Source organism: Bos grunniens, chromosome 8 (genome assembly GCF_055505025.1).
Source record: "Bos grunniens cultivar Pamir isolate PY7600 chromosome 8, Bosgru_T2T1.0, whole genome shotgun sequence".
Classification (NCBI taxonomy): Eukaryota; Metazoa; Chordata; class Mammalia; order Artiodactyla; family Bovidae; genus Bos; species Bos grunniens.
Window position 1 is genome coordinate 40,159,728 of NC_141172.1, and position 24,625 is coordinate 40,184,352.

Below are 24,625 nucleotides of genomic sequence, written 5' to 3' on the forward strand. Positions count from 1 at the left end.
TCTTTCACCTTCATCAAGAGGCTCTTTAGTTCCTCTTTGCTTTCTGCCATTAAAGTGGTGTCGACCGTATTTCTGAGGTTATTGATATTTCTCCTGACAATCTTGATTCCAGCTTGTGATTCATCCAGCCTGACATGTCCCATGAAGTACTCTGCTTAAAAGTTAAATAAACACAGTGACAATATACAGCCTTGACGTATTCCTTTCCCAGTTTTGAACCAGTCCAGTGCTCTTGCCTGGAGAATCCCAGGGACGGGAGCCTGGTGGGCTGCCGTCTATGGGGTCGCACAGAGTTGGACACGACTGATGTGACCTAGCAGCAGCAGCACTGTTGCATGTCCCATTTTTGCTGTTGCTTCTTGTCCTGCATACAGATTTCTCAGGAGGGATACGTAAAGACTATAAACTCAAGTCAATTCAGGTCAGGTCTTGCCATCATATAATGTTGCAAACCTAACAAAAATCTGTTGCTTTGCAGAGCTTTTTGGATTTTAGAATGTTTTTAAAAATATAAGGCAGTATAGACCTAGATTATTACTTGCTTTAAGTCAGTAATCAGTGTTTACATCATTATGCCAATGTAAATACTGTTCAGCGCTGAGTCAGGTGATACAGTAGGTGGATCCTCTCTGTATGTGTGTTCAGTTGTGTCCGACTCTCTGTGACCCCAGGGACTGTAGCCCACCAGGTTACATATGATTATGTATCTTTTTCATGAAATCTTTTGTTCTTCCTAGAGTTAATTGCCTTGTTTTTTTTATTAGTTTTCTGTATACTCATGACTGATATTTTCCATGCTTTAACAGGTCTGACAGATTGCCTATCAGTATTTATTTTGTGGAATTCTCCTGTAATTCTCTGTCCTCCTCTACCACACGAACTGGTGGCTCTCTAGTCCTATTGTATGGCTACTCTACTTTGACTTTTGGTCATCATTTTTTGTCTTCTCTTTTTTGATTTACAGCATTCCTTTCAGCAAAGAATATTTTCCAATAGCTTCTGGGGAAAGGATGCTTGAGAGTTACTTTGTTTGTTGAGTCCTTGCATTATCGTTTTGTTAGATAGAGAATTTTAACTTGAAAACAACTTTTACTCAGTATTTTTAAGGCATCTTTTTTTAGTATCTGGTTTCCTGTGTTACTATTGAGAAGTCCAATGCCATTCTGACTTCTGAACTTTTAGAATGGCGTACTTTTTCCATCTTGATGCTTTTAGTATTTTTTCTTTAGTTCTTTTAGGGTGAAACATTTTAAATTGCCATGCTGTACATGTAGTTGTTATTTGTTTAGTTGCTAAGCCCTGTCCAACTCTTTTGTGACCCCATGGACTGTAACCTGCCAGGCTCCTATGTCCATGGGATTTCCCAAGCAAACATACTGGAGTGGGTTGCCATTTCCTTCTCTAGGACATGTAATGGGTATGTTAAATCAGAAGACTCATTTTCTTCTTCTCTTGGAATTTTTCTTGTATTTTACCTTTGATGAGTTCCTCTCCTCCATTTCATCTGATATCTTTGAAATTCCTGTTAGACTTGGGCTCAGAGCTCTGAAACTTGACAAGTTTACACAGATAATGATACATTTGACTTTTCCAAAGTTGTTTAATATCCTTGAAATTTGAAAAACTACCAGCAGTCATTACTGTTTTGACGACAGTGCTTGAGATTTAGATGGAGAAATGTGAATGATGTTACACCCATGGTTTTTCTCTGATCACCTCTGAAAATACTATGAATGAAATGATTTGTTCAATTTTAAGAGACATCAAAGGGAACGTAGGTAAAGTATGAGACCATTGACTATAGGAGGGAATTCTCCCCTGAGTTTTTTTCCTTCTACTTAATAGCTCCGTGATTATGGCTGAATCATTTAAATTTCCCTGTTTCTTAGTTTTCTCATTTATAAAATGAATATAATAATAGTACCTGCTTTATATTATTGTAAGAATTAAATGAATTAATACACGGAAAGCCCATGGAAAGGTTCAAGACAGGGTTGACATAACCAAGAAATTTTAGGTACTATTATTAGAACGATGATGATAATTACAGGATTTATAGTTTTTTAGATGATGAGAGCTATAATGCTGATCACCACGTCTGCCTGCCCAGAAAGGCCCAACTTCAGGCATGCTAGCCTAGGTGTTTGTTTTCTGCTAAAGTAAATGCCTTTTCCCCTTTTAATTGCAAATGTAAGGAACAAAATGTAAGTGCGGCTTCCTGGCATGCAGGATGGTGAGCCAGCACATAAGTATAGAGTCTAATAGCACTTAAAAAGATAGTAAGGTTTTACATCAACAAAGGTCGAGAATGAAAATACTAACAATAATGTGATAGGAGGATTGAATGTAGATTATTTTTCTCTGATCACCTCTGAAAATACTATGAATGAAATGATTTGTTCATGGCGAAGTTGTTTTTACAGAAAATAAAAAAATAAATGGAGAGTCTGAACTCTGAGGCAGCGCAAAGCGGCCTGGGGACTGGTGCATGGTAGGAGATGCAAGGCTGAGTCTGAACCTCTGTATAGAAGGCACGAGAGGCTGGCAGCTTCGACTGAAGCACATTGAGTGGCAACAGCAGTAGAAGTATTGAGCAACAGTGGCAAGCAGAGCTACAGCAGGTGGGAATACCATTCTGCTTCCAAAGTGAAGGTGCCCATGGATCTGGGAAATCTGCAAGGCATACCCCTGCAAGGTCTCACTCCAAGGAAGATGCCAGGCATTTCAGATCAAAGTCCAAGTCCAGATCTGAATCTAAGTATAGATCCAGAAGAAGTTCTTGAAGGCATTATACAAGGTCACGATCTCAGTCCCGCTCCCATAGTAGGTTCCACATAGCAGATCTTACAGTAGAGATTATGGAAGATGGCATTGCCACAGTCATTCTCCCATGTGAACTCACAGGCGTCATGTTGGGAATCAGGCAAATCTTGATCCCAACTGTTGTTTTGGAGTATTTGGGTTGAATTTGTACACTACAGAAAGAGATCTAAGAGAAGTGTTCTCTAAATATGGCCCAGTTGCTGATGTATGTCTATTGTATATGACCAGCAATCTAGACATTCAAGAGGATTTTCCTTTATATACTTGGAAAATGTCAATGATGCCAAGGAAGCAAAAGGGCGTGCCAGTGGAATTGAGCTTGATGGACATAGTATTAGAGTTGATCTCTCTGTAACAAAAAGAACACATACCCCAACCAGGAATTTACATGGGGAGACCTACCTGCGGCAGCTCACACCATTGAGTTTACTTACGACAGAGGATATGATTGAGGCTGTGATGGTTGGGACTATTAAAGCATATCATATAAAGGAGGAGGAGGATGGAAAGCTGCTCAAGACAGGGATCAGATATAGAGAAGATGGTCACCTCCTCCCTCTTATAGTCGTGGATGGTACAGATCATGTTCCAAATCTTAATCATACTCACCTTGTCACTGCCAAAGCATGAAGATGAAGACTTCCTGACATCTGCCCTAGAGTTGGGGTATTGTTTGTGGACAGTATTTTTTATTATCTCCTGTTTAAAAAGTGAACAGTGCCTAGCGAAGTTAGGTAACTTACACCTTTTATGATGACTACTTTTGGTGGAGTTGAAATGCTGTTTCCATTCTGCATTTGTGTAGTTCAGTGCTTTGTTCAAGGTTAAGTGTTTTCAGAAAAGTATGTTTTGCATGTATTATTTTACAGTCTAAAATTTTGACTGCTGAGAAGTTTCTGTTGTATAGAACTTCATGTAAATGGTTTTCTTCCTGATTCCAGGGTATTCTGAAGATCAAAACCTGTGTGTAAAATGCTACCAGTGGCAAAAAGCAACAGTACAGTTTGATTTTTACATTTCTTTCTAACATATCAATGCTTGGCAGAACTGTTCAGATTAGATTGTCGGTAGTAAATTCAAGACAGAAAGGCCCATTTTCCTACAGTCCACGAAACATACCATACTTTTTATACCTGCAATTAAGTGATAAAAATTATGCTTTATAACTCTGTACTGCTAGTATTAAAACTAAAGCTCTTTCAATGCAGCAAATGCTTAACGCTTATATAAATACGAATCTGTCAGCCTTTGTGTAATCTGTATTACATGCAGCAGGGAATGAGTTACACCACGTGTGCCTTCAGAAAGCTATTTCTTAAAGCTATTACAAGAGGATAATGGTCTTTCAACTCGTTATCAGCAAGTGATGAATACGTTCCACCACAAATGTGCTCTTGATCTTCTAGCTTTAACACTATATGGAAGAACTGGGTGCTTCAGAGTTTGAGAAAAAAGAAGGGAGCACTATACCTGTGTTGTGGATGATCTGAAGACTTTGTTCATTTTTTAAATATTATATTCAGGTCCCCTTTGCTTACCAAAGGAGGCCCAGTTTCACGCAAATGTTTTGAGAACTGTGTTTAAATAAACACAAATGAAAAGAGTAAATAAATAAATGAAGGAAGGAAATGCCCAGATTTCTAAGCACCAGGCATAGAGAAAGGAAAAAGCCAATAGCTGAGAAGGCCAGTCAGCCAGCTTAAAGGCCTCACCTAAGTACTCTAAGCTTTCATTACAGCGTAGCTCTGTGACTTGCTATGATAGTCTCTTATATCCCCTCCAATCTGCTGCCTAGTTTTCTTATCACTGCTTTGAGGCAGCTTTACACATTCACCTGTTGCGTGATAACTGAGATAGAATGAAAGAATGGAACCGGTTGCATGGCAAGTGAGCATCTTCAATCAGAAGGCAGTAGGAGTCCACTTTGAGCCTGTTGTCTTTTACTCAATAGGAATGATGTTTCCAACGTTCAGTGATATCCACTTGGCCCCCTTTTCTGATGAGCAGCTGTACATGGAACACCTCTCCAGAGCCAACTTTTGGTAATGTTCTTTTCTCTCTTCTCCTCCTTTTCAGAGTAAACCAGCGTTCCTACACTGTTGACACAGTGGGTCATAAACTGGGGGCAGGGACTGACCTGGGCACTGTAAGAAGTTTAACAGCCTTTTTGGCATGTATTACTGGATGCCAAAGGCACCTTCCCACTAATGTGCCAACCAAAAATGTCTCCAGACATTGCCAAACATCCCCTTGGAAGACAAAATCACCCCTTGTTGAGAATTACTGAAATAGAAGTGAAAGTGTTAGTTGCTTAGTCATGTCTGACTCTTTGAGACCCCATGGACTAAAGCCCACCAGGCTTCTTTGTCCTTGGACTTCTCCAGGCAAGAATGCTGGAGTAGGTAGCCATTCCCTTCTCCAGGGAATCTCGCTAACCCAGGGATAGAATCTGGGTCACCTTCATTGTGGGCAGATTTCTTACCATCTGAACCACCAGAGAAGCCCCCGAAATAGACAAATAAGGGAGCTACCATTCAAAATACTTCCCTAAGAGTTGGACTGTGAAGAAAGCTGAGCGCCGAAGAATTGATGCTTTTGAACTGTGATGTTGGAGAAGACTCTTGAGAGTTCCTTGGACTGCAAGGAGATCCAACCAGTCCATTCTAAAGGAGATGAGTCCTGGGTGTTCTTTGGAAGGAATGATGCTAAAGCTGAAACTCCAATACTTTGGCCACCTCATGCGAAGAGTTGACTCATTGGAAAAGACCCTGATGCTGGGAGGGATTGGAGGCAGGAAGAAAAGGGGACACCAGAGGATGAGATGGCTGGATGGCATCACCGACTCGATGGACATGAGTTGAGTGAACTCCGGGAGTTGGTGATGGGCAGGGAGCCCTGGTGTGCTGTGATTCATGGGGTCACAAAGAGTCGGACACGACTGAGCAACTGAACTGAACTGAATGCTAAAGTTAATAGTATCCACCCCTGCCTACCATTTCCTGTTTCCACTTCCTCCATCCATTCCTTTGGCCCCAAACTATGGTTTCTGCAAGTACATGCCTTTGTCAGAGAGCAGATCAATCTATGTACCTTGATGTAAAGGAGTTGATCAAAAAAATTTGGAGCTTCCCTACTAATTAGCTGGTGACTTTGGGGCAATTCATGTCACCCTCCACACTTGATTTCTCCATTTGTTAAATGAAAGCTAACATAAAACCCCTGACAGTTTGACCATTTTAAGGCACCATTCCTTCTGCCTTTTTTTTTACGTATTTATTTTTGGCTGCACTGGGTCTTTGTTGCTGTGTGCACGCTTTCTCTTATTGCAGTGGATGGTCTCTAGAGCAGGCTCAGGAGTTCTGACGCAAGGGTTTAGCTGCTCTGTGGAATGTAGGGTTTTCCTGGTCCAGGGATCAAACCCATGTCCCCTGCATCGGGAGGCAGATTCCTAACCACTGGACCACAGGGAAGTCCTCTTTCTGCCTTTCTTTCTTGAGACTGGTTTTTAGAAGGAGAAGAGGAGAATGATGGTGTTGGGCCCATGGGAGGGAGAAACAGAACAGGCACCATCTGAGTGCAAATGATAGGTGTGTAGGAAGGAGCACAGGTGTGTGCCGACATGTGGATTAGGATGCATGCTAAAATACAACCTTTGAGTTCTGGCTGAAGTATGCAGAGCTGTCCAGCAGAGATATCCAAAGTTGATTTCCAGGTCTTTCTCTTGGTAATGCCATCTTCTGGTGCAGGAGAAGCAAATAGGAGATGCTTTGTTTTCCTGGGTTATGTAGAGTTCTGTGAGGAGTGAAATCAGAGAGTTATGATTTTTCTTTATCCCCAGTTTTTTCTAGCAAAATTGGCTTTCTTACTACAGAGTCTGCTTAATCTGTAATATTGAAACTACAAGCCAGACTTTCCAATGGGGATGAATGGCCTCTTAGTGTATGAGTATGTGTGTGGTTAGGGGTAGCATAATTGGGTAGACCCTATTTAGGGTCATGTAGACCTGAAATATTTCTATTTTAAATGCAAAGGTTGGAGAGATAGGAGTTTCAGGTGACAGAGTATGCCAGACTTATAGGGGAGGTTAATTGTCCAGGCACTTCTTATGTGACGTCCCAACCATACCATCTTCTGCCATCTTACTTATTAATACATGGACAGTATTAACAATCATGGCTGTCTCCCCATTAAACCTGCAAACATTCTGCTATTCATTCCATCAGAAAAAAAATTTTTTTTTATACCTCACTTCCCCTGTCAGCCACCACCGATCTTATTGCTGTGAAGTTCCTCAGAAGAGCTGTCTGTGTTTCCTGGTCTCTAGTCACATCCCTCGGCCCCCACTTTGATTTCTCTCCAAACGTTCTACCTATAACATTTTTTCCAAGGTGGCCAGTGCCCTGACCTCCACATTGCTAAATCCTGTGGTCATTTATCACTTCTCAACTTATGTAACTACCAGCATTTGAGCATCATTTGAGACACATATTTGCCCCACATTCTTTTTTTAATTTATTTTTAATTGGAGGATAATTGCTTTAGAATGTTGTGTTGGTCTCTGCTGTACAACACTGTGATCAGCCCTAAAAATGCATATATCCCCTCCTTCTGGAGCCTCCCTCCCACCACTGCATCCCAGCCCTCTAGGTCATTAGCAGAGCACCCTTGCCCCCCATTCTTTTGATTTTTTTCTTCTGCTTCTGTGGTCCCTTTCTCAGCCAGTCTTTCTCAGGTCATTACTTGTCTCCTCAACCTCTTAATGTTGGAATTGCCCCAGCATGCAGTCTTTAGACATCTTCTCTGTCCATAGAATTCCCTTGATGATTCTTACAGTTCACATACCATCTCTATGCTCATAGTTTCCCCGTGTATCTCCCCAACTCAGACTTGTCCTGTGAACTCCGTACTTTTCCACAGCAAGTGCCTCTTGGATATCTCACCATGTGAAAAATGTAATTCCTGACCTTACCCACTTGCACCCACACCTGCTCTACCCACAGTCTCCCCACCGCAATTGCTGACAACTTTATCTTCCTAATAATTCAGGTCCAAAATCTTGAAGGCCTTATTTCTTTGTCCTCTATGCCTAAACCATCAGTAAATTATGTTGGTTTTACTTTTTAAAACATTTGACCTTTGAAGAAGTTATGTTTGAACTGTGCATGTCCACTTATATGTGGTTTTCAATAAATACATTCTGTAGTTCTACATATGAATCCACAGCTATGAAACCACGGATGGAGAGGGCTGACTGTAAATTTAACCAAGGAGTCTCAGCTGTGCTAGAGGGGGTGTGCCAACAACCCCTGTGCCATGCTGTCCAAGGGAGACTCTGACCAGTCCCCCTATGTGCACTGATTCCTCTTGATCCCACCCGTGCCATCTCTCATCTCCGTTATTGTAGCAGCTCTTCACCTGTCTATCCCAGCATCCTCACGGCCTTCCAGTAGGTCCTACCTAATCTGGTTCCTCACTCCTGACTGTTGTGTCCACTGTGCTCCAGCCACCAAGGCTTCCCTTCCCATCCTTAGGCATACCCAACTCACTCCCTTCTTATGGCCTCGCATGTGCTGACCCTCCTCTGGGATACTTTTCCCTCTGAAGTCACATGGCTAATTCCTTCACCACATGTCTTTGTTAAATGCCACCTTCTCAATAGGACCTGCCCTGACCACTGTATTTAAAGCGGCAGCCACACCACTCCCAATCACACCTGGCCTGCTCATTGTTCTCCCCCACAGTGCTTACAACTTCCTAAAAGACACATCATTCATTTGTTTATTATTGTTTATTGTCTGTATCCCTCTGCATAGAACATAAGCACTGCAAGAGCTGGAATTCTGTCACATGGTAGGCCCCCAGAAAATATTTCTGAATAAGTAGAAACTCCTATAATCTCAAGCATGTATAGAAATAATTACCACTAAGATTTTAGTTGATATCATTCTCATTTTTCTTTTTTTTTATAAAATTAGAATACCATAAACACACTTTATAGCACTTTTAAAAACTTGGTCAGTGCCTTATTGACATATTCTCATCTCTTTTATCTTGCTACAGGTTATTTCTTTCGTGGCTGTCTCATAATTTATTGACTTAAGCTCCAATGTCAGATATTAAATTATTTAATTACTCCTTTAACCCTGTGAGCTTCCTAGTGGCTCAGTTGGTGAAGCATCCACTTGCAATGCAGGAGACCTGGGTTTGATCCCTGGGTCAGGAAGCTCCCCTGGAAAAGGAAATGGCTACCCATGCCTGGGAAATCCAATGGACAGAGGAGACTTGCAGGCTAGAGTCTATGGCATCGCAAAAGAGACGAACATGACTTAGCGACTAAACCACTCCCACTGCCATTTTAATTCTATTCCTTCTATTAGGAAACACCACTAAGGTATTGTTCCTATAGTCCACAAGAATATAGAATTTTATAGACTTCTATATCCTAAATTCTATAGGAAGCAGCAATGAAGTGAATATCCTATTATAGAAATCTTGTGCATTCAGATTATTACCTTACAATAAATAGCTAAAAGAAGAATCACTGGACCAAAAGATGTGAAGAATGAACTTTAAAAAAATTATTCTTATATGTTGCCAAATTGCCATGTAGAGAAGTTTCACCAATTAACACTTCCACCAGTGGTATATGAGAATGTCTGCTGAGTCTTGCCCATACGGGCTATGTTTTGTTAAATGCCAATTTGATTTGCAAAAAAAATGGTGGCCAATTTATTTTTAATCCGTATTTCTTTGATAGCTAGTACATTTGAGTGGTTTTATTTTCAGTCAACAGACACACAAAGTTTTTTAATATATAGTTATCAAAATTCATAGCCTTCACTCTGCTTCTACTTCCCCTCCCTGTATAAGGAAGTTTCTGCTTTAGATTGCTAGTGTGCGGGTCCTTTCTTGCGTGGATCCAAGGAACAGGTAGTGAAAGCTTGCGTGATTTTCAGTTTCCATTAGAAGAGGTAAAGAAAGTGGCAATGCTGGCTGAGAGAAGGAGGTGGGTGTAAGCAGTGAGTCTGTGTGTGTTCTACGGGAGTGAGCCGAGAGACTGAGGAATAATTAACAGACTCAGTAAATAAGATCACCAGATACCATTCATCATCAGTCCTCAACTGACTTAATATCAACAACACTCGACACCTCTGATTCTTCACTTCTGGATCCTAACCCCGGTTTCCCTCCTTTTTTATTGGCACCAAGTCTCCTTTGCTGACTGTTCCTCCTGACTCAAATCTTCCTTGTTAGATTGACTCCAGGTTAGTTCTTAGATGTCTTCTGTTTTCTGTCTGTGCTCACTTTCTTAATGATCTCATTTAGGCTCTTGGCAGTAAATACTGTCTTTATGTTGACAAGTCTCATAATTAGAACTCCAGGCCAGACTTCTCCCCAGAACCATAGACCTTGGATGTCCAGCAATCTTGATTCCAGCTTGTAATTCTTCCAGCCCAACATTTCACATGATATAATGTGAAATGTTTCACATGATATGCATGTGAAATGTTTATACAGCCTGTTGTACTTCTTTCCCAATTTTGAACCAGCTGGTTGTTCCATGTCTGGTTCTAACTGTTGCTTCTTGTCCTGCATACAGGTTTCTCAGGTAAGGTGGTCTGGTAGCCCCAGCTGTTTAAGAGTTTCCCACAATTTGTTTTGATACACACAGTCATAGGCTTTTGCATAGTCAATGAGGCAGAAGTAGGTACTTTTCTGGAATTCCATTGCTTTCTCTACCATCCAACAAATGTTGCCAATTTTATGTCTGGTTCCTCTGCCTTTTCTAAACCCAGCTTGTAAGTTCTCCATTCACGTACTACTGAAGCCTAGCTTGAGGGATTTCGAGCATAGCCGTACTAACATGAAAAATGAGTGCAATTATAGGGTAGTTTGAACATTCTTCAGCATTGCCGTTTTTGGGGATTGAAATGAAAATTGACCTAGCTCATCATAATTATTCAGTACATTTTGGCTAACTAAAAGACAAATGCATTATTTATAAGAATTCCTTATATATTAAGGATATTAAGACTTTTCTTTTTTTTTTTTAGTTGAACCTGGATTCTAGACTCAGCTCTATGACCAGTCAGGTGTATGACCTTGAGGGCCTAGTTCTGGAAGATGCTTTACTTCTCTAGAGCTCAAGTGAACAACAAATCACGGGTGACGAGTTCTTCAGCACTTGGGATATTAAGACTTTGTTGTATTTTCTTCAGACTTTTCACTTCACTTTGTAATATTCTTTGTGGTGGTTTTTATCACAAAAGAAGTTAGAAACTTTTATGTATGTAAATCTCCCAATATTTTCTTTTACAATTTCTTTCTTTTCCTTTATTTGAAAAAAGGCTTCCCCACCCTAACTTTGGTATTCACTTCCTTCTTCTTTTACATTTTACTTTTTTCACTTAACCTTCTTTCAAATATGCATTTAACTCTAAATTCATTTTAATTTGAATATGCAGTATGCATATAACTTTACTGTTTTTAAATAAAGAGTCGTGGTGTTTTCTGTAAATAGACAAGATTACTACATTCTGATGTTAGTAGCAGTCACCTACAAAATTAATAATTTTCTTTTCTCACTTGACTAAGATTCTTTTGCCCTTAATCTCTTCAGAGTAAGGCTCAGTCATGAACAATCATTATTCTCATCTGTAAAACTTCATGTGATAGGTACTACTGACATTACTGAAAATAATTGGTTCAGCCGGTGCAAACCAAGGTCTTTAAATACAAATTTTAATGGATTCTTGTAAATAAATATGTGAGAAAAAAAAATATATAGGAACAATTAAGAGGAGTAACCAGATATTCTTAAGAAGTTTGAGATCGTGCTTGTTTACCTTGTTATATTTATTGCAGTTATAGAATATACACGTGTAGGCAAGTGTGTCCGTGCATGCTTAATCCCTCAGTCATATCTGAATCTTTGCGACCCTGTGGACTGCAGCCTGCCAGGCTCCTCTGTCCATGGACACAGGCAAGTAGGCAGTAGTTAAACACTATTAATAGATAAATCAGACTCTGGAGCCAGATTCAACTGCATTTGATTCTTGGTTCTGTCCATTTCTAACTGTAAACACTTAGCCAAGTTAATCTAACTTCTCTTAGATGCAATTTATTTATAAAAATTTTTATATTTATGTGTCTATTTATTTGGCTGTGTCAGGTCTTAGTTGCAGCATGTGGGATCTAGTTCCCTGACCAGGGATTGAACCTGGCCCCCCTGCATTGGGAGCACAGTCTTTGCCACTGGACCACCAGGCAGGTTCCCTTATTTATAAGTTAAAGATATCAGTGTTATCTGCCTGGGGAACGGGGAGTTTCAATTTAGGGATGGGTCCTCTCCTTATACTACTGTCATAGCCTTTCTTTACAGGCCAGTGTAAGGGCTTTACCAGGTGCTGAATATTTCTCTCCCAGTTGTACATTCAGGGACTGAGATAATTACCACAGGGTAGGGATGAACTCATTGGACACCATGTGCAGTAGACTTGGTCAGACCTTCCTCTGCTATCTTCATAAGCGGTTATCAACCAGAGATATTCTAAAATTTCTCATATCAATGTGACTTCTTACCTCACATTCCTCAAACAAATCTAGATATTCTCCTTTCTCCAACACAGTTGCTTTTCCACAGAGAAGATTTGGGAATTGTTTCCTATATGTTCCTGTGATGGCACTCCAGATTCCTCCCTCAGGGGACCGAGTTTCCACTTCAGTCATGGGCCAGTGGTCACTGGATCCAGAAACCAGATCTGGAAACTGGATGAGGGATCAAATCTCCATTGTGACAATTGAAATCATCCTACTCATAAGATAACAAATTTTATGTTGTTGTTATTACAGAGTTTGAGTACTGTCCTAGTGATTCTGCATCTATTTCACCTCTCTGATAACACTAGGATCTCTTAGCAACCAGCACAGATGTCTCTAGATCAGGGTTCCCTGACTGTCACTCTAGTCTTGCTGTCCAACACAGTAATTATGTCATTCTTGCCTATGATGGTTAATTACTGCTTTCTCGATTCTTACATTCTGAAATTCTATCTAGGTGGTGCTGATTAAGACCACAGTTTAATGGCCACATGCCGTGTCACTGTCCTTTATGTCCTGAGAATGGCCACCTTAAATGTCTCAAAAATACCTCTGCTCTCTCCTGGTTTGTTTCGTGTTATCTTTATGAAATGAGAGTTTCCTGGACTTTGCCTGAGAAAAGTTAGGTGGAACATTCTTAGGTCTTCCACAGTAAATCCATCTAGCTTTTCCACCTCTCTGAGCCTTTAGACCCCTTCTTCAATACTATGCTACAATGAATACATTATAAAGCAGTTTTCCTCCAATTAAAAAATAAATTCAAAAAATTATGCTGTAGAGATTCTGGAATCTCCATCTCATTAACTACAGGCCATCATGATGACAGTTCTTCACAATGACATCCCAGGAGACTTAATAATGGTATCTGATAGAATGTTGAATCCTGGGAGTGCCTTGTCAATAAGACTTACAAGACCTTCTAGAACTAACACCCCAAAAAGACGTCCTGTTTATCATAGGGGACTGTAATGCAGAAGTAGGAAGTCAAGCGATACCTGGAGTAACAGGCAAATTTGGCCTTGGAGTACAAAATGAAGCAGGGCAAAGGCTAACAGAGTTTTGCCAAGAAAACACACTGGTCATAACAAATACCTTCTTTCAACAACACAAGAGAAGACTCTACACATGGACATAACCAGATGGTCAATACCAAAATCAGATTGATTATATTCTTTGCAGCCAAAGATGGAGAAGCTCTATACAGTCAGCAAAAACAAGACCGGGAGCTGACTGTGGCTCAGATCATGAACTCCTTATTGCAAAATTTAGACTTAAATTGAAGAAAGTTGGGAAAACCACTAGACCATTCAGGTATGACCTAAATCAAATTCCTTACAAGTATACAGTGAAAGTGACAAATAGATTCAAGGGATTAGATATGATAGAGTGCCTTAAGAACTAAGGACAGAGGTTTGTGACATTGTACAGGAGGCAGGGATCAAGAACCATCCCCAAGAGAAAGAAATGCAAAAAGGCAAAATGGTTGTCAGAGGAGGCCTTACTAATAGCTGAGAAAAGAAGAGAAGCTAAAAGCAAAGGAGAAAAGGAAAGATATACCCATTTGAATGCAGAGTTCCAAAGAATAAAAAGGAGAGATAAGAAAGCCTTTCTCAGTGATCAAATGCAAAGAAATAGAGGGAAACAATAGAATGGGAAAGACTAGAGATCTCTTCAAGAAAATTAGAAATACCAAGGGAGCGTTTCATGCAAAGATGTGAAAGTTTGTTGCTGAACCACGAAAGGTGCCAGGATTCTTGGCCTCCGGAGGAGAGGAATTCAATCCGGGGCCAGTGAGGAAGCTTGATCACTCAGAGCTTTCATGTAATAAAGTTTTATTAAAGTATAAAAGAGATATAGAAAGCTTCTGACATAGACATCAGAAGAGGGCAGAAAGAGTGTCCCCCTGCTTATCTTTAGCTGGATGTTACATAGCTACTAGCAGTCTGCGAATTAAAGAAAGGAAATGTCTCAAAACTCAGAGAATGGCGCCAGGCCCCTCACCCACAAAATGCATTTTGAGATAACCTTGGCACCAGGTGAGTCATCCCTGGCCATAAAATGATTGACTTGAATCTTGAAGAAAGGCAGATTTCCATACAAATATATAGTTTCATTAACATAGATTAGGAGAACAATGTAAGAGTATAGCATACTGGTTTGTCAAGTTGGTTCTGAGCCTGAGCCTTTAGGCAGAACTGTCTTGAAAGCAGAGTCTGGGGTAAATACAGAGCATATTAACATAGCTTAAGACAAACATTTACATAAGTAAAACGCATTGGTTGGCTCAAGGTTTGAGAAAAGTTCAGGTGTAACCAGGTGTCCTTATGGCAACATAGAATTTTAAGAGAAACCTCTTTTTAAATTTGTATAGAGAAGGGGAAAAAATGTAACACTAGTTTGTTTCCTCCTGCCGCTTAAGAGAGAGATAAAGAATGTCTGACACTTGCAGCCTATTTCCTCCGTTTGGAGACCCCTGGCCTTCCTGCCTGTTATCCTCTCAGATGAACACAACAAAGGATGGTGTGGACCTAACAGAAGTAGAAGATATTAAGAAGAGGTGGCAAGAATACACAGAACTATACAACAAAGATCTTCATGACCCAGATAACCATGATGTTGTGATCACTCACCTACAGGCAGACATCCTGGAATGCGAAGCCAAGTGAGCCTTAGGAAGCATCACTATGAACAAAGCTAGTAGATGTGATGGAATTCCAGCTAAGCTGTTTCAAATCCTAAAAGATGATGCTACGAAAGTGCTGCACTCAATATGCCAGCAAATTAGAAAAAGTCAGCAGTGGCCGCAGGATTGGAAAAGGTCAGTTTTCTTTCCAATCCCAAAGAAAGGCAATGCAAAGGAATGTTCAAACTACCGCACAATTGCACTCATTTCACATGCTAGCAAAGTGATGCTCAAAATTCTCCAAGCCAGGCTTCAACTGTACATGAACCATGAAGTTCCAGATATTCAAGCTGGTTTTAGAAAAGGCAGAGGAACTAGAGATCAAATTGCCAACATCTGTTGGATCATTGTAAAAGCAAGACAATACCAGGAAAACATCTACTTCTGTTTTATTGATTATGCCAAAGCCTTTGACTGTGTGGATCACAACAAACTGTGGAAAATTCTTCAAGAGATGGATATACCAGACCACTTTACCTGCCTCCTGAGAAATCTGTATGCAGGTCAGTAAGCAACAGTTAGAACCGGACATGGAACAACAGACTGGTTCCAAATAGGAAAAGGAGTACATCAAGGCTGTATATTGTCACCCTGCTTATTTAACTTATATGCGGAGTACATCATGTGAAATTCCAGGCTGGATGAAGCACAAGCTGGAATCAAGATTGCTGGGAGAAATATCAATAACCTTAGATATGCAGATAATACCACCCTTATGGCAGAAAGTGAAGAAGAACTAAAGAGCCTATTGATGAAAGTGAAAGAGGAGAGTGAAAACGCTGGCCTAAAACTCAACATTCAAAAAGCTAAGATCATGGCATATGGTCCCATCACTTCATGGCAGATAGATGGGGAAACAATGGAAATAGTGACAGACTTTATTTTGGGGAGCTCCAAAATCACTGCAGATGGTGGCTGCAGCCATGAAATTAAAAGATGCTTGCTCCTTAGAAGAAAATCTAGGCCAAACTAGACAGCGTACTAAAAAGCAGAAACATTACTTTGTTGACAAAGGTCCATCTAGTCAAAGCTATGGTTTTTCCAGTAGTCATGTCTGGATATGAGAATCGGACCATAAAGAAAGCTGAGCGCTGAAGAATTGATGCTTTTGAACTGTGGTGTTGGAAAAGACTCTTGAGAGTCCCTTGGATTGCAAGGAGATGAAACCAGTCCATCCTAAAGGAAATCAGTCCTGAATATTCATTGGAAGGACTGATGCAGAAGCTGAAACTCCAGTACTTTGGCCACCTGATATGAAGAACTGGCTCATTGGGAAAGACCCTGATGCTGGGAGAGATTGAAGGTGGGAGGAGAAGGGGACGATAGAGGATGAGATGGTTGGAAGGCATCATGACTGATGGACATGAGTTTGAGTAAACTCCGGGAGTTGGTGATGGACAGGGAAGCCTGGTGTGCTGCAGTCCATGAGGTTGCAACAAGTCAGACGTGACTGAGTGACTGAACTACCCTGACATATGCTGCCCTCCAAATCCCCAATCCAGCACCTTAAAAATCCACTCCAATACCTATTTCCATGGTTCTTAGTAGAAAATATTAACCGGCTTCTGCAACGTTTTGTTGTATAAGTTATCTCCTCCTGGAGTAGGAATATACTTAATGCTCATTCTGTGCTGGAGTTACCAGCTGGACAGCAATGAGGGGCCATTAGCCTGGAAGCATTGAGCAACAGTGCAGTGGATCTCAATCTACCAGTAATTCCATCTTGAGGGTCTACATTCAGGGACCATCCCAACCATATTAATTGTCTTAGCTTGGGTTCCCCAGGAATCAGGGTCTTAGGCAAAGCTCATAAGCTATTTTATTAATGTATGCAGAGGAGAAGGGGATGACACAGGATGGATTGTTTGGATGCCGTCACCAACTTGATGGACATGATTTTGAGCAAATTCTGGGAGTTCATGATGGACAGGGAAGCCCGGAGTTTTGCAGTCCATGGGGTCATGAAACGTCAGACATGACTTAGCGACTGAACTGATGCAGTCCCAGTGAAACAAGAATGAGGAGACACCAGAGTGAGGCAAGGAAGGAGGCAGAACTAATGCAAAAGTGCATTTCGGAGCTGATCACCACCAGGTAGCAAATACCGAGAGATTGCTGGATCCCTGAGGACCATCTTCAGGAAGTCACATGAAATACATGTCAGGACCGTTTATATAGAGGATTGGAAAGAAGTGGATTCATGCATTGGCTCTTACGTCTTCATTGGCCAGCTGTTTACTCCTTAACATTTAGTAGTCTGAACTTCTGGTTGTGTGTGCAGGGACACCAAGTTCGGGTCACGGCACCTCATGCCCCGCAGTCTTCAGGGGCCCTCACAGCAGGAGGGGAGAGCTCATGGTGCAGGTCTGAGGTGAGGCACTGCTGGGTCATGCTCACACAGAGTCGGATGAACCCACACCTTGACACAGTGAGGCCAGAACACCTGGCTGAGGACTCCAGAGGCAGGCAAGACGGAGGAACTGAGCTGACCTTTAAAAGGTCATAGTATACCACTTAAGGAACCGAAAGAGATTTCCCAGTTTCCTTTTCAGAGTATTTTTAGTGATGATGAGCACTCATCATGCTTAACAAAGAACAGGTAGAGCAATGGCAGGAAGGCCAGTGGTGGAGGGCCTGTAGTCAGTTGTGCTTTACAGAAGTTGCAATCTGTGCTTGCAAAAGGACAAGGGAAGATGAATGTAAGCAGAATCCTGCCACAGACAGTGAGAGCTCCTTTCTTGCACCTCTCTACTCTGACTCTACTGAATGCCTTCTTGACCATGGTATGGCTGACATTATCTTGAAGGGAATCCATTCCACTGAATGGACAAGCTGCTCAATTCTACCATGAAGGCACTGGATGGGTTTGTTCCTGGGCCAATCCTGCCCCCAAACTGAAATTTCTACTAAAGATACTTTTGGTAAAGCTAGAGTTTTAAGCCTTCTGGTCTTTCCCAAAAATATATTTGGCCCAGATAGTCACTAGTTCATAGAAGTACCATGTGGACCAAAGAAGAATATTTCAAATTACCGTGAGATACAACCAGATTTTAACTGGAAGCCCAATATATGCACAAAGCATCACAGAGAACTTTGGCAGGAATGCCACCAGCAATGTAACCATGTTTGGACTTTCGTATACCATTATTCCTGTTTCATTTATATTGCAGTGATTCCTGGAACTGTAGTCTTCTTTCAGCTACCCAGTATTTCTTCTTGATATTTCCTCTGCTGCTCCTTTTATGTCTGCAGCTCTTGAACTCACTGACTTTTGCTCATGACATAGACCTCAGTATTCATCTTTTTGGTAACCTGTATCAAATCCATTGCTCTTCCATAATACTCTGCTGCTGGGCCCATACAAATCCAGATCTGTGTAGTCAGGGATACACTGTTTCAATTTCTGGATCTTCTGGCATCAGAGCTGTCCATTTTCAGACAGAGTTCAAGTTCAGTAGACATTACTTCATCTTCCATGTGTCTGGTTCTACACACTCTAAGCTAAAGCAATTTAATTCCATACTCATAGAATTAGAACTCCCCTGAATTAAGCAAACTATTCATCAGAATTATATTCATGACACATATGACAGACTCTTATTAGCTGTTTTCTATTTAGTTAAGACTCTTGTAGTTTTAAGTGACAAAAACAAAGAAAGAATGAAACAATGGTTTATCAAAAAAGAATATTTTTGGCTAATGTATCTTAAAAGCCCAAGAGTAGATTCAGCTCCTCAGGCACAAATGGATCCCAGGGCACAGACACTCACTGGGTTCAGGTCTCTCTCTACCCCTCAGCTCAACTCCCTCCTTGGATAGGGCTCTTCCCTCATGGCAGTAATGTGGTTTTTGACAAATCGGATTTATAGACTCAGAGCTCCATGGCCACTTCTCTGTAGCAACAGTTTGAACAAAAGTCTTTCACTTGACTATCCTGGGGTCGCATGCCTAACCCTGGGGTCCATTATCAAGGCCAAGGAGATAAGATACTCTGATTGGCTACAACTCAGCTACATAGCAGACTTTATTGCTGAGGGCAGAATGAAGACCATCCAAACCCCAAGACCTGAGAGTGAGGATGAGGTGTCTTTCAGAAGAAAATCTGGTGCTATAACCAGAAGAGGAAACTATTTGCTGGGTAGAATGAACAAAAGGTGTCCCCATAGTTGTCTTGACTGATGCAGTGTTTCTTCTGATCCGTTTCTGTGGGCCCTGTTCTCATGCAAACCAGTAATGTCTAGATTCCTGTTGGTACCCTGAGCAATGCTCCAAGGATTCCTTTACAGAATTCCCAGCTCCCCCTATCTTCTTAGGAAAAAGACAGCCTGAAGCTTGGTTTCTTTTAAAGCCTGTGCATCCATTTCCCTTTCTGCTTTATACTAAAAAAACCTATTTTTACAAATGTAAAAGCATATAAATACAACCCATGTAAAGTATAAGCCACTTTACTTTGCTGGGGTTTAAGCCAGTAGAACCAGAGACATAATGAGCTGAGCATCTTTATAGATATACCACTTTACAGAATGGTATGTCTACATGCTACTGACGTAGAAAATTGTCAGAAACAACCAATCTTCAAGTCCTGCTATATAAAAGGAATGGATAAGAAATAAAGACACAATATGTTTCTAGACATGTATCTTTCTCCTACCAAGCATTCCCAGCAGGCCATTCCAACCACACCCTCTTAGGCTACATCGTCAGCATTGTGTGTGGCTTAGGTGACATCCTTGGATCCTTGCTTGTATCTCCTGTTTTTTCAGGTTATATGTGTCTCTCCTCAGGTTGTACGTCCTTGCTCAGTTGTGTCCAACTCTTTGCAACACCATGGACTGTAGCTCACCGGGGTTAACATGTCACTGGTGGTTAATTTTGGTAGAACATATTCCACTAAATGCCCCAAAGTCGCTTAATTGTCAAACAGCAGAAAAGGGTTATCCTTCCTCCCTTACTTTTCTCCCTTCTCTCTTTTTTTTTTTTTTTTTTGCCATTCTAAAGGAAGGAAGTTTTTAATGGGGAAGAGTGAATTTTTTTTTTGGTCAGACTAGAAGGAGGAAGCAAAGATTCTTAATATTAGAGTATAGTTGATTTATAATGTTGTGTTAGTTTCAGAGATTTTTATTATAGGGAAATGTCTCAGTTATGCTTTGAGAACATGTGTTCATATTAGCAAGACAAAGGAGTGTGTGCATTAGAGAAACCACCACTGTTAACTTCTGCAAGAGAACCTGGCTGGCGGGGGGTGGTGGGCTGTACCACCATCCTTCAAATACAGATCCAGGACACTGTGACAGGAGGAGAGATGTGAAGGAGGAGAAAGGACAAAGGACCATGGTAAGTCAGAGGAGAGGCAAGAACCAAAGAGACTCCAGAGGGAAGATTCTCATGGATACTTTTCTGGGTTCAGCTCTGTATGGAGACCTTGGAGAGGCTGATATGATGGTGAATGGCTGGCCTCTTTCTCTGTATTCTGGTTGTGTTTAGGTATGGCCAGTGTAGGATTGTTTTCCTTCTGGACTGTACCTGCAAGACTTTTCAAGATGTTGCATGTATTATGGTGGAGAAGAGGAGATGGGGACACTTGAAATTTGAAGTCAGGACAAAAAAAAAATGCGTGTACACTCTACCTTATGCGCTCAAAAGAGGCCATAAGCTAACTTGGAAAATAGAACCCACATATGATAAAAACAATGGAAATTATCTCCAGCTTCCAAGTCAACAGATTCGTTTCCTGATCCATCCCCGACAATGTATCTTAGGAGATCCAGAACGATGCCAGCTCCCATCTGCTTTAATTATCTTCTGATGCATTTCAGAAGGAGGTTGGAGATTTCTAAGAATTGGAAATATGGTCCAGCCAGAAAAATTTTAAAAACCCAGGCCGTGGGCTCTCTGCCCACCGTTCTCCGTCTGCCCCAGGAACAGTGCCCGTTTGCACCACACTGGTCGTGGCTGCTGGGTTTTAATTGGCATAAAGCGAGTGGCACAGCTGAGGTTGAATGCAGAGACTAGTACACAGAGAACTGAGAGCAGTTCCCAGCCTCAGCCACTGCCAGGCAGAGGGCGGTTTTGCCTTCTCGGTTTTCCCTTTCACCTACTTGGCCAGGATTCTAGAACCTCTGGCTCAGTAGTCTTCAACCCTGGACGTGCATTAGAATCACCTGTTGAGCTTTGGAAACAAATAAGTGCTAGGGCTACACCCCCAGATCCAATAAATCACAACTAGGGGGTTCAGTCCAGGCTGTAGCATGTCGTAACAGCTTCCCAGGGGCTCCTCAAGGACAGACAAGGTTGAGTGTTTCTGGGCTTTCTGGGAACTTCGATGACTCTCTCTGACCCTCCTCTCCTCTCCCTTCCCTGTCCTCTTTTTCCTCCTTCCTACCACCCTCCTCGCTTCCCCTCCCTCCCTCTCCCCATTTCCTACTATAAAAACTTTTGTGACAATGGCTTATTTCCAAAGAACACTTTCACTCTCTTTCTGAATACTGAGAAAGATTGCTTAAATTTACAGTGTTCTGTTTCCAAACATTTTCCAGGATGACAGGAGTCTTGTTTCCACTATATGTACTTATAAAGTGATATACAGCAGTTTGGCGATGAACTCCTTATTGCCAAATTCAGACTTAAATTGAAGAAAGTAGGGAAAACCACTAGACCATTCAGGTATGACCTGAATCAAATTCCTTATGATTATACAGTGGAATTGAGAAGTAGATTTAAGGGACTAGATCTGATAGAGTTCCTGATGAACTATGGACTGAGGTTTGTGACATTGTACAGGAGACAGTGATCAAGACCATCCCCATGGAAAAGAAACACAAAAAAGCAAAATGTCTGTCTGGGAAGGCCTTACAAATAGTTGTGAAAAGAAGAGAAGCAAAAAGCAAAGGAGAAAAGGAAAGATATAAGCATCTGAATTCAGAGTTCCAAAGAATAGCAAGGAGAGATAAGAAAGCCTTCTTCAGCGATCAATGCAAAGAAATAGAGGAAAACAACAGAATGGGAAAGACTAGAAATCTCTTCAAGAAAATTAGAGATACCAAGGGAACATTTCATGCAAAAATGAGCTCGATAAAGGACAGAAATGGTATGGACCTAACAGAAGCAGAAGATATTAAGAAGAGGTGGCAAGAATACATAGAAACTGTACAAAAAAAGATCTTCATGACCAAGATAATCACAATGGTGTGATCACTGACCTAGAGCCAGACATCCTGGAATGTGAAGTCAAGTGGGCCTTAGAAAGCATCACTACGAACAAAGCTAGTGGAGGTGATGGAATTCCAGTTGAGCTATTTCAAATCCTGAAAGATGATGCTGTGAAAGTGCTGCACTCAATATGCCAGCAAATTTGGAAAACTCAGCAGTGGCCACAGGACTGGAAAAGGTCAGTTTTCTTTCCAATCCCAAAGAAAGGCAATGCCAAAGAATGCTCAAACTACAGCACAGTTGTACTCATCTCACACGCTAGTAAAGTAATGCTCAAAATTCTCCAAACCAGGCTTTAGCAATACGTGAACCGTGAACTTCCAGATGTTCAAGCTGGTTTTAGAAAAGGCAGAGGAACCAGAGATCAAATTGCCAACATCCGCTGGATCATGGAAAAAGGAAGAGAGTTCCAGGAAAACATATATTTCTGCTTTATTGACTATGCCAAAACCTTTGTCTGTGTGAATCACAATAAACTGTGGAAAATTCTGAAAGACATGGGAATACCAGATCACCTGACCTGCCTCTTGAGAAACCTATATGCAGGTCAGGAAGCAACAGTTAGAACTGGACATGGAACAACAGACTGGTTCCAAATTGGTAAAGGAGTACGTCAAGGCTGTATATTGTCACCCTGCTTCTTTAACTTATATTCAGAGTACATCATGAGAAATGCTGGGCTGGAAGAAGCATAAGCTGGAATCAAGATTGCCAGGAGAAATATCAATAACCTCAGATATGCAGATGACACCACCCTTATGGCAGAAAGTGAAGAGGATCTAAAAAGCCTCTTGATGAAAGTGAAAGAGGAGAGTGAAAAAGTTGGCTTAAAGCTCAACAATTCAGAAAACGAAGATGATGGCATTTGGTCCCATCACTTCATGGGAAATAGATGGGGAAACAGTGTCAGACTTTATTTTTTGGGGCTCCAAAATCACTGCAGATGGTGATTGCAGCCATGAAATTAAAAGATGCTTACTCCTTGGAAGTAAAGTTATGACCAACCTAGATAGCATATTCAAAAGCATAGACATTACTTTGCCAACAAAGGTCCATCTAGTCAAGGCTGTGGTTTTTCCAGTAGTCATGTATGGATGTGAGAGTTGGACTGTGAAGAAAGCTAAGCACCAAAAAATTGATGCTTTTGAACTGTGGTGTTGGAGAAGACTCTTGAGAGTCCCTTGGACTGCAAGGAGATCCATCCAGTCCATTCTGAAGGAGATCAGCCCTGGGTGTTCTTTGTAAGGACTGATGCTGAAGCTGAAACTCCAATACTTTGGTCACCTCATGCGAAGAGTTGACTCGTTGGAAAAGACTCTGATGCTGGGAGGGATTGGGGGCAGGAGGAGAAGGGGATGACAGAGGATGAGATGGTAGATGGCATCACCGACTCAATGGACATGAGTTTGAGTGAACTCTGGGAGTTGGTGATGGACAGGGAGGCCTGGTGTGTTGCAATTCATGGGGTCACAAAGAGTTGGACATGACTGAGCAACTGAACTGAACTGATGGACAGCCTGTCTCTGGCCCATGATGAAAGAGAGTGTTAGGAACGAGATGAAGCAGAAGAGACTTTGGCAAATGATTTTCCATTTCCCCATTGTGCTTATTGGGCTTCCCAGGTGGCTCAGAGGTGAAGAATCTGCCTGCTGATGCAGGAGAAGCAAATTTGATTCCTGTGTGGGGAAGATCCCCTGGAGTAGGAAATGCAACCCTACTAATCCTAACCCTACCCCTAACCCCTAACCCCTAAGCCTAACCCTAACCCTAATGTTCTTGCCTGGGGAATTTCATGGAAGGAGGAGCCTGGTGGGCCATAGTCTGTAGGGTCTCAGAGAGTCAGACATGACTGAGCACAACATTGTCCTTATTGTCACTGGCCCACACACAGAGCCGTTTAGGTGCCCAGTTCTCCATTCATTCATTAAATACAAAGATAGGTATATAGATGTTTTTATGTGCTAACAGTGTTTGAGGCCCCATGCTAAGTGTTAAATATACACTGAAAGAAAAAGAATAACTTCTGCTTTTAAGTGAGTAAAACTTGAATATTTAATTGTAATACTAGGTTTTACATTTTCAAGTGGAAATATTTGAGCTGAGTCATAAAGATTGAGTAGGAACTAATGGGGCAAAGGAGGGGAAGGAATATTCTAGGGAGAAGGAAAAGCAAGCAATGGCTCATGGTGAGAAATGGTACAAGCCTTTCATGGTCTAAAAGAGGCTTGGAGGCCTGGTGCTTCGCCTGCAGGTTTGGGACTGGCTGTTGACTCAACTGTATTAAGCCTTCCTGCCTCCCACAGGGCATCT

The 24,625-nt window shown here is 41.4% G+C and overlaps 1 protein-coding gene and 1 pseudogene across 46 annotated transcripts in view; both read left to right on the forward strand.

Annotated features, from left to right (window-relative positions):
• The window catches only part of LOC147366950 (histone-arginine methyltransferase CARM1-like), a 297,005-nt gene that overhangs the window by 244,081 nt on the left and 28,299 nt on the right, over positions 1-24,625 (forward strand). For 14 of the 46 annotated variants that reach the window (XR_015169621.1, XR_015169611.1, XR_015169615.1 and 11 more), the window contains one exon: positions 4,775-4,865. The exons of 29 other annotated variants lie outside the window; for them this stretch is intronic. Coding sequence is in view for 8 of the 17 variants with exons in the window: in XM_086415324.1 (XP_086271450.1) it covers positions 4,775-4,865 (91 nt within the window). In the remaining 9 variants the exon portion in view is untranslated. Of the gene's footprint in view, positions 1-4,774; positions 4,866-10,877; positions 11,349-24,625 lie in introns of those variants that run through there. 3 more of the 46 variants (XR_015169624.1, XM_086415343.1, XM_086415333.1) reach the window with 2 other exon arrangements.
• LOC147366951 (transformer-2 protein homolog beta pseudogene) lies at positions 1,184-4,244 on the forward strand (annotated as a pseudogene).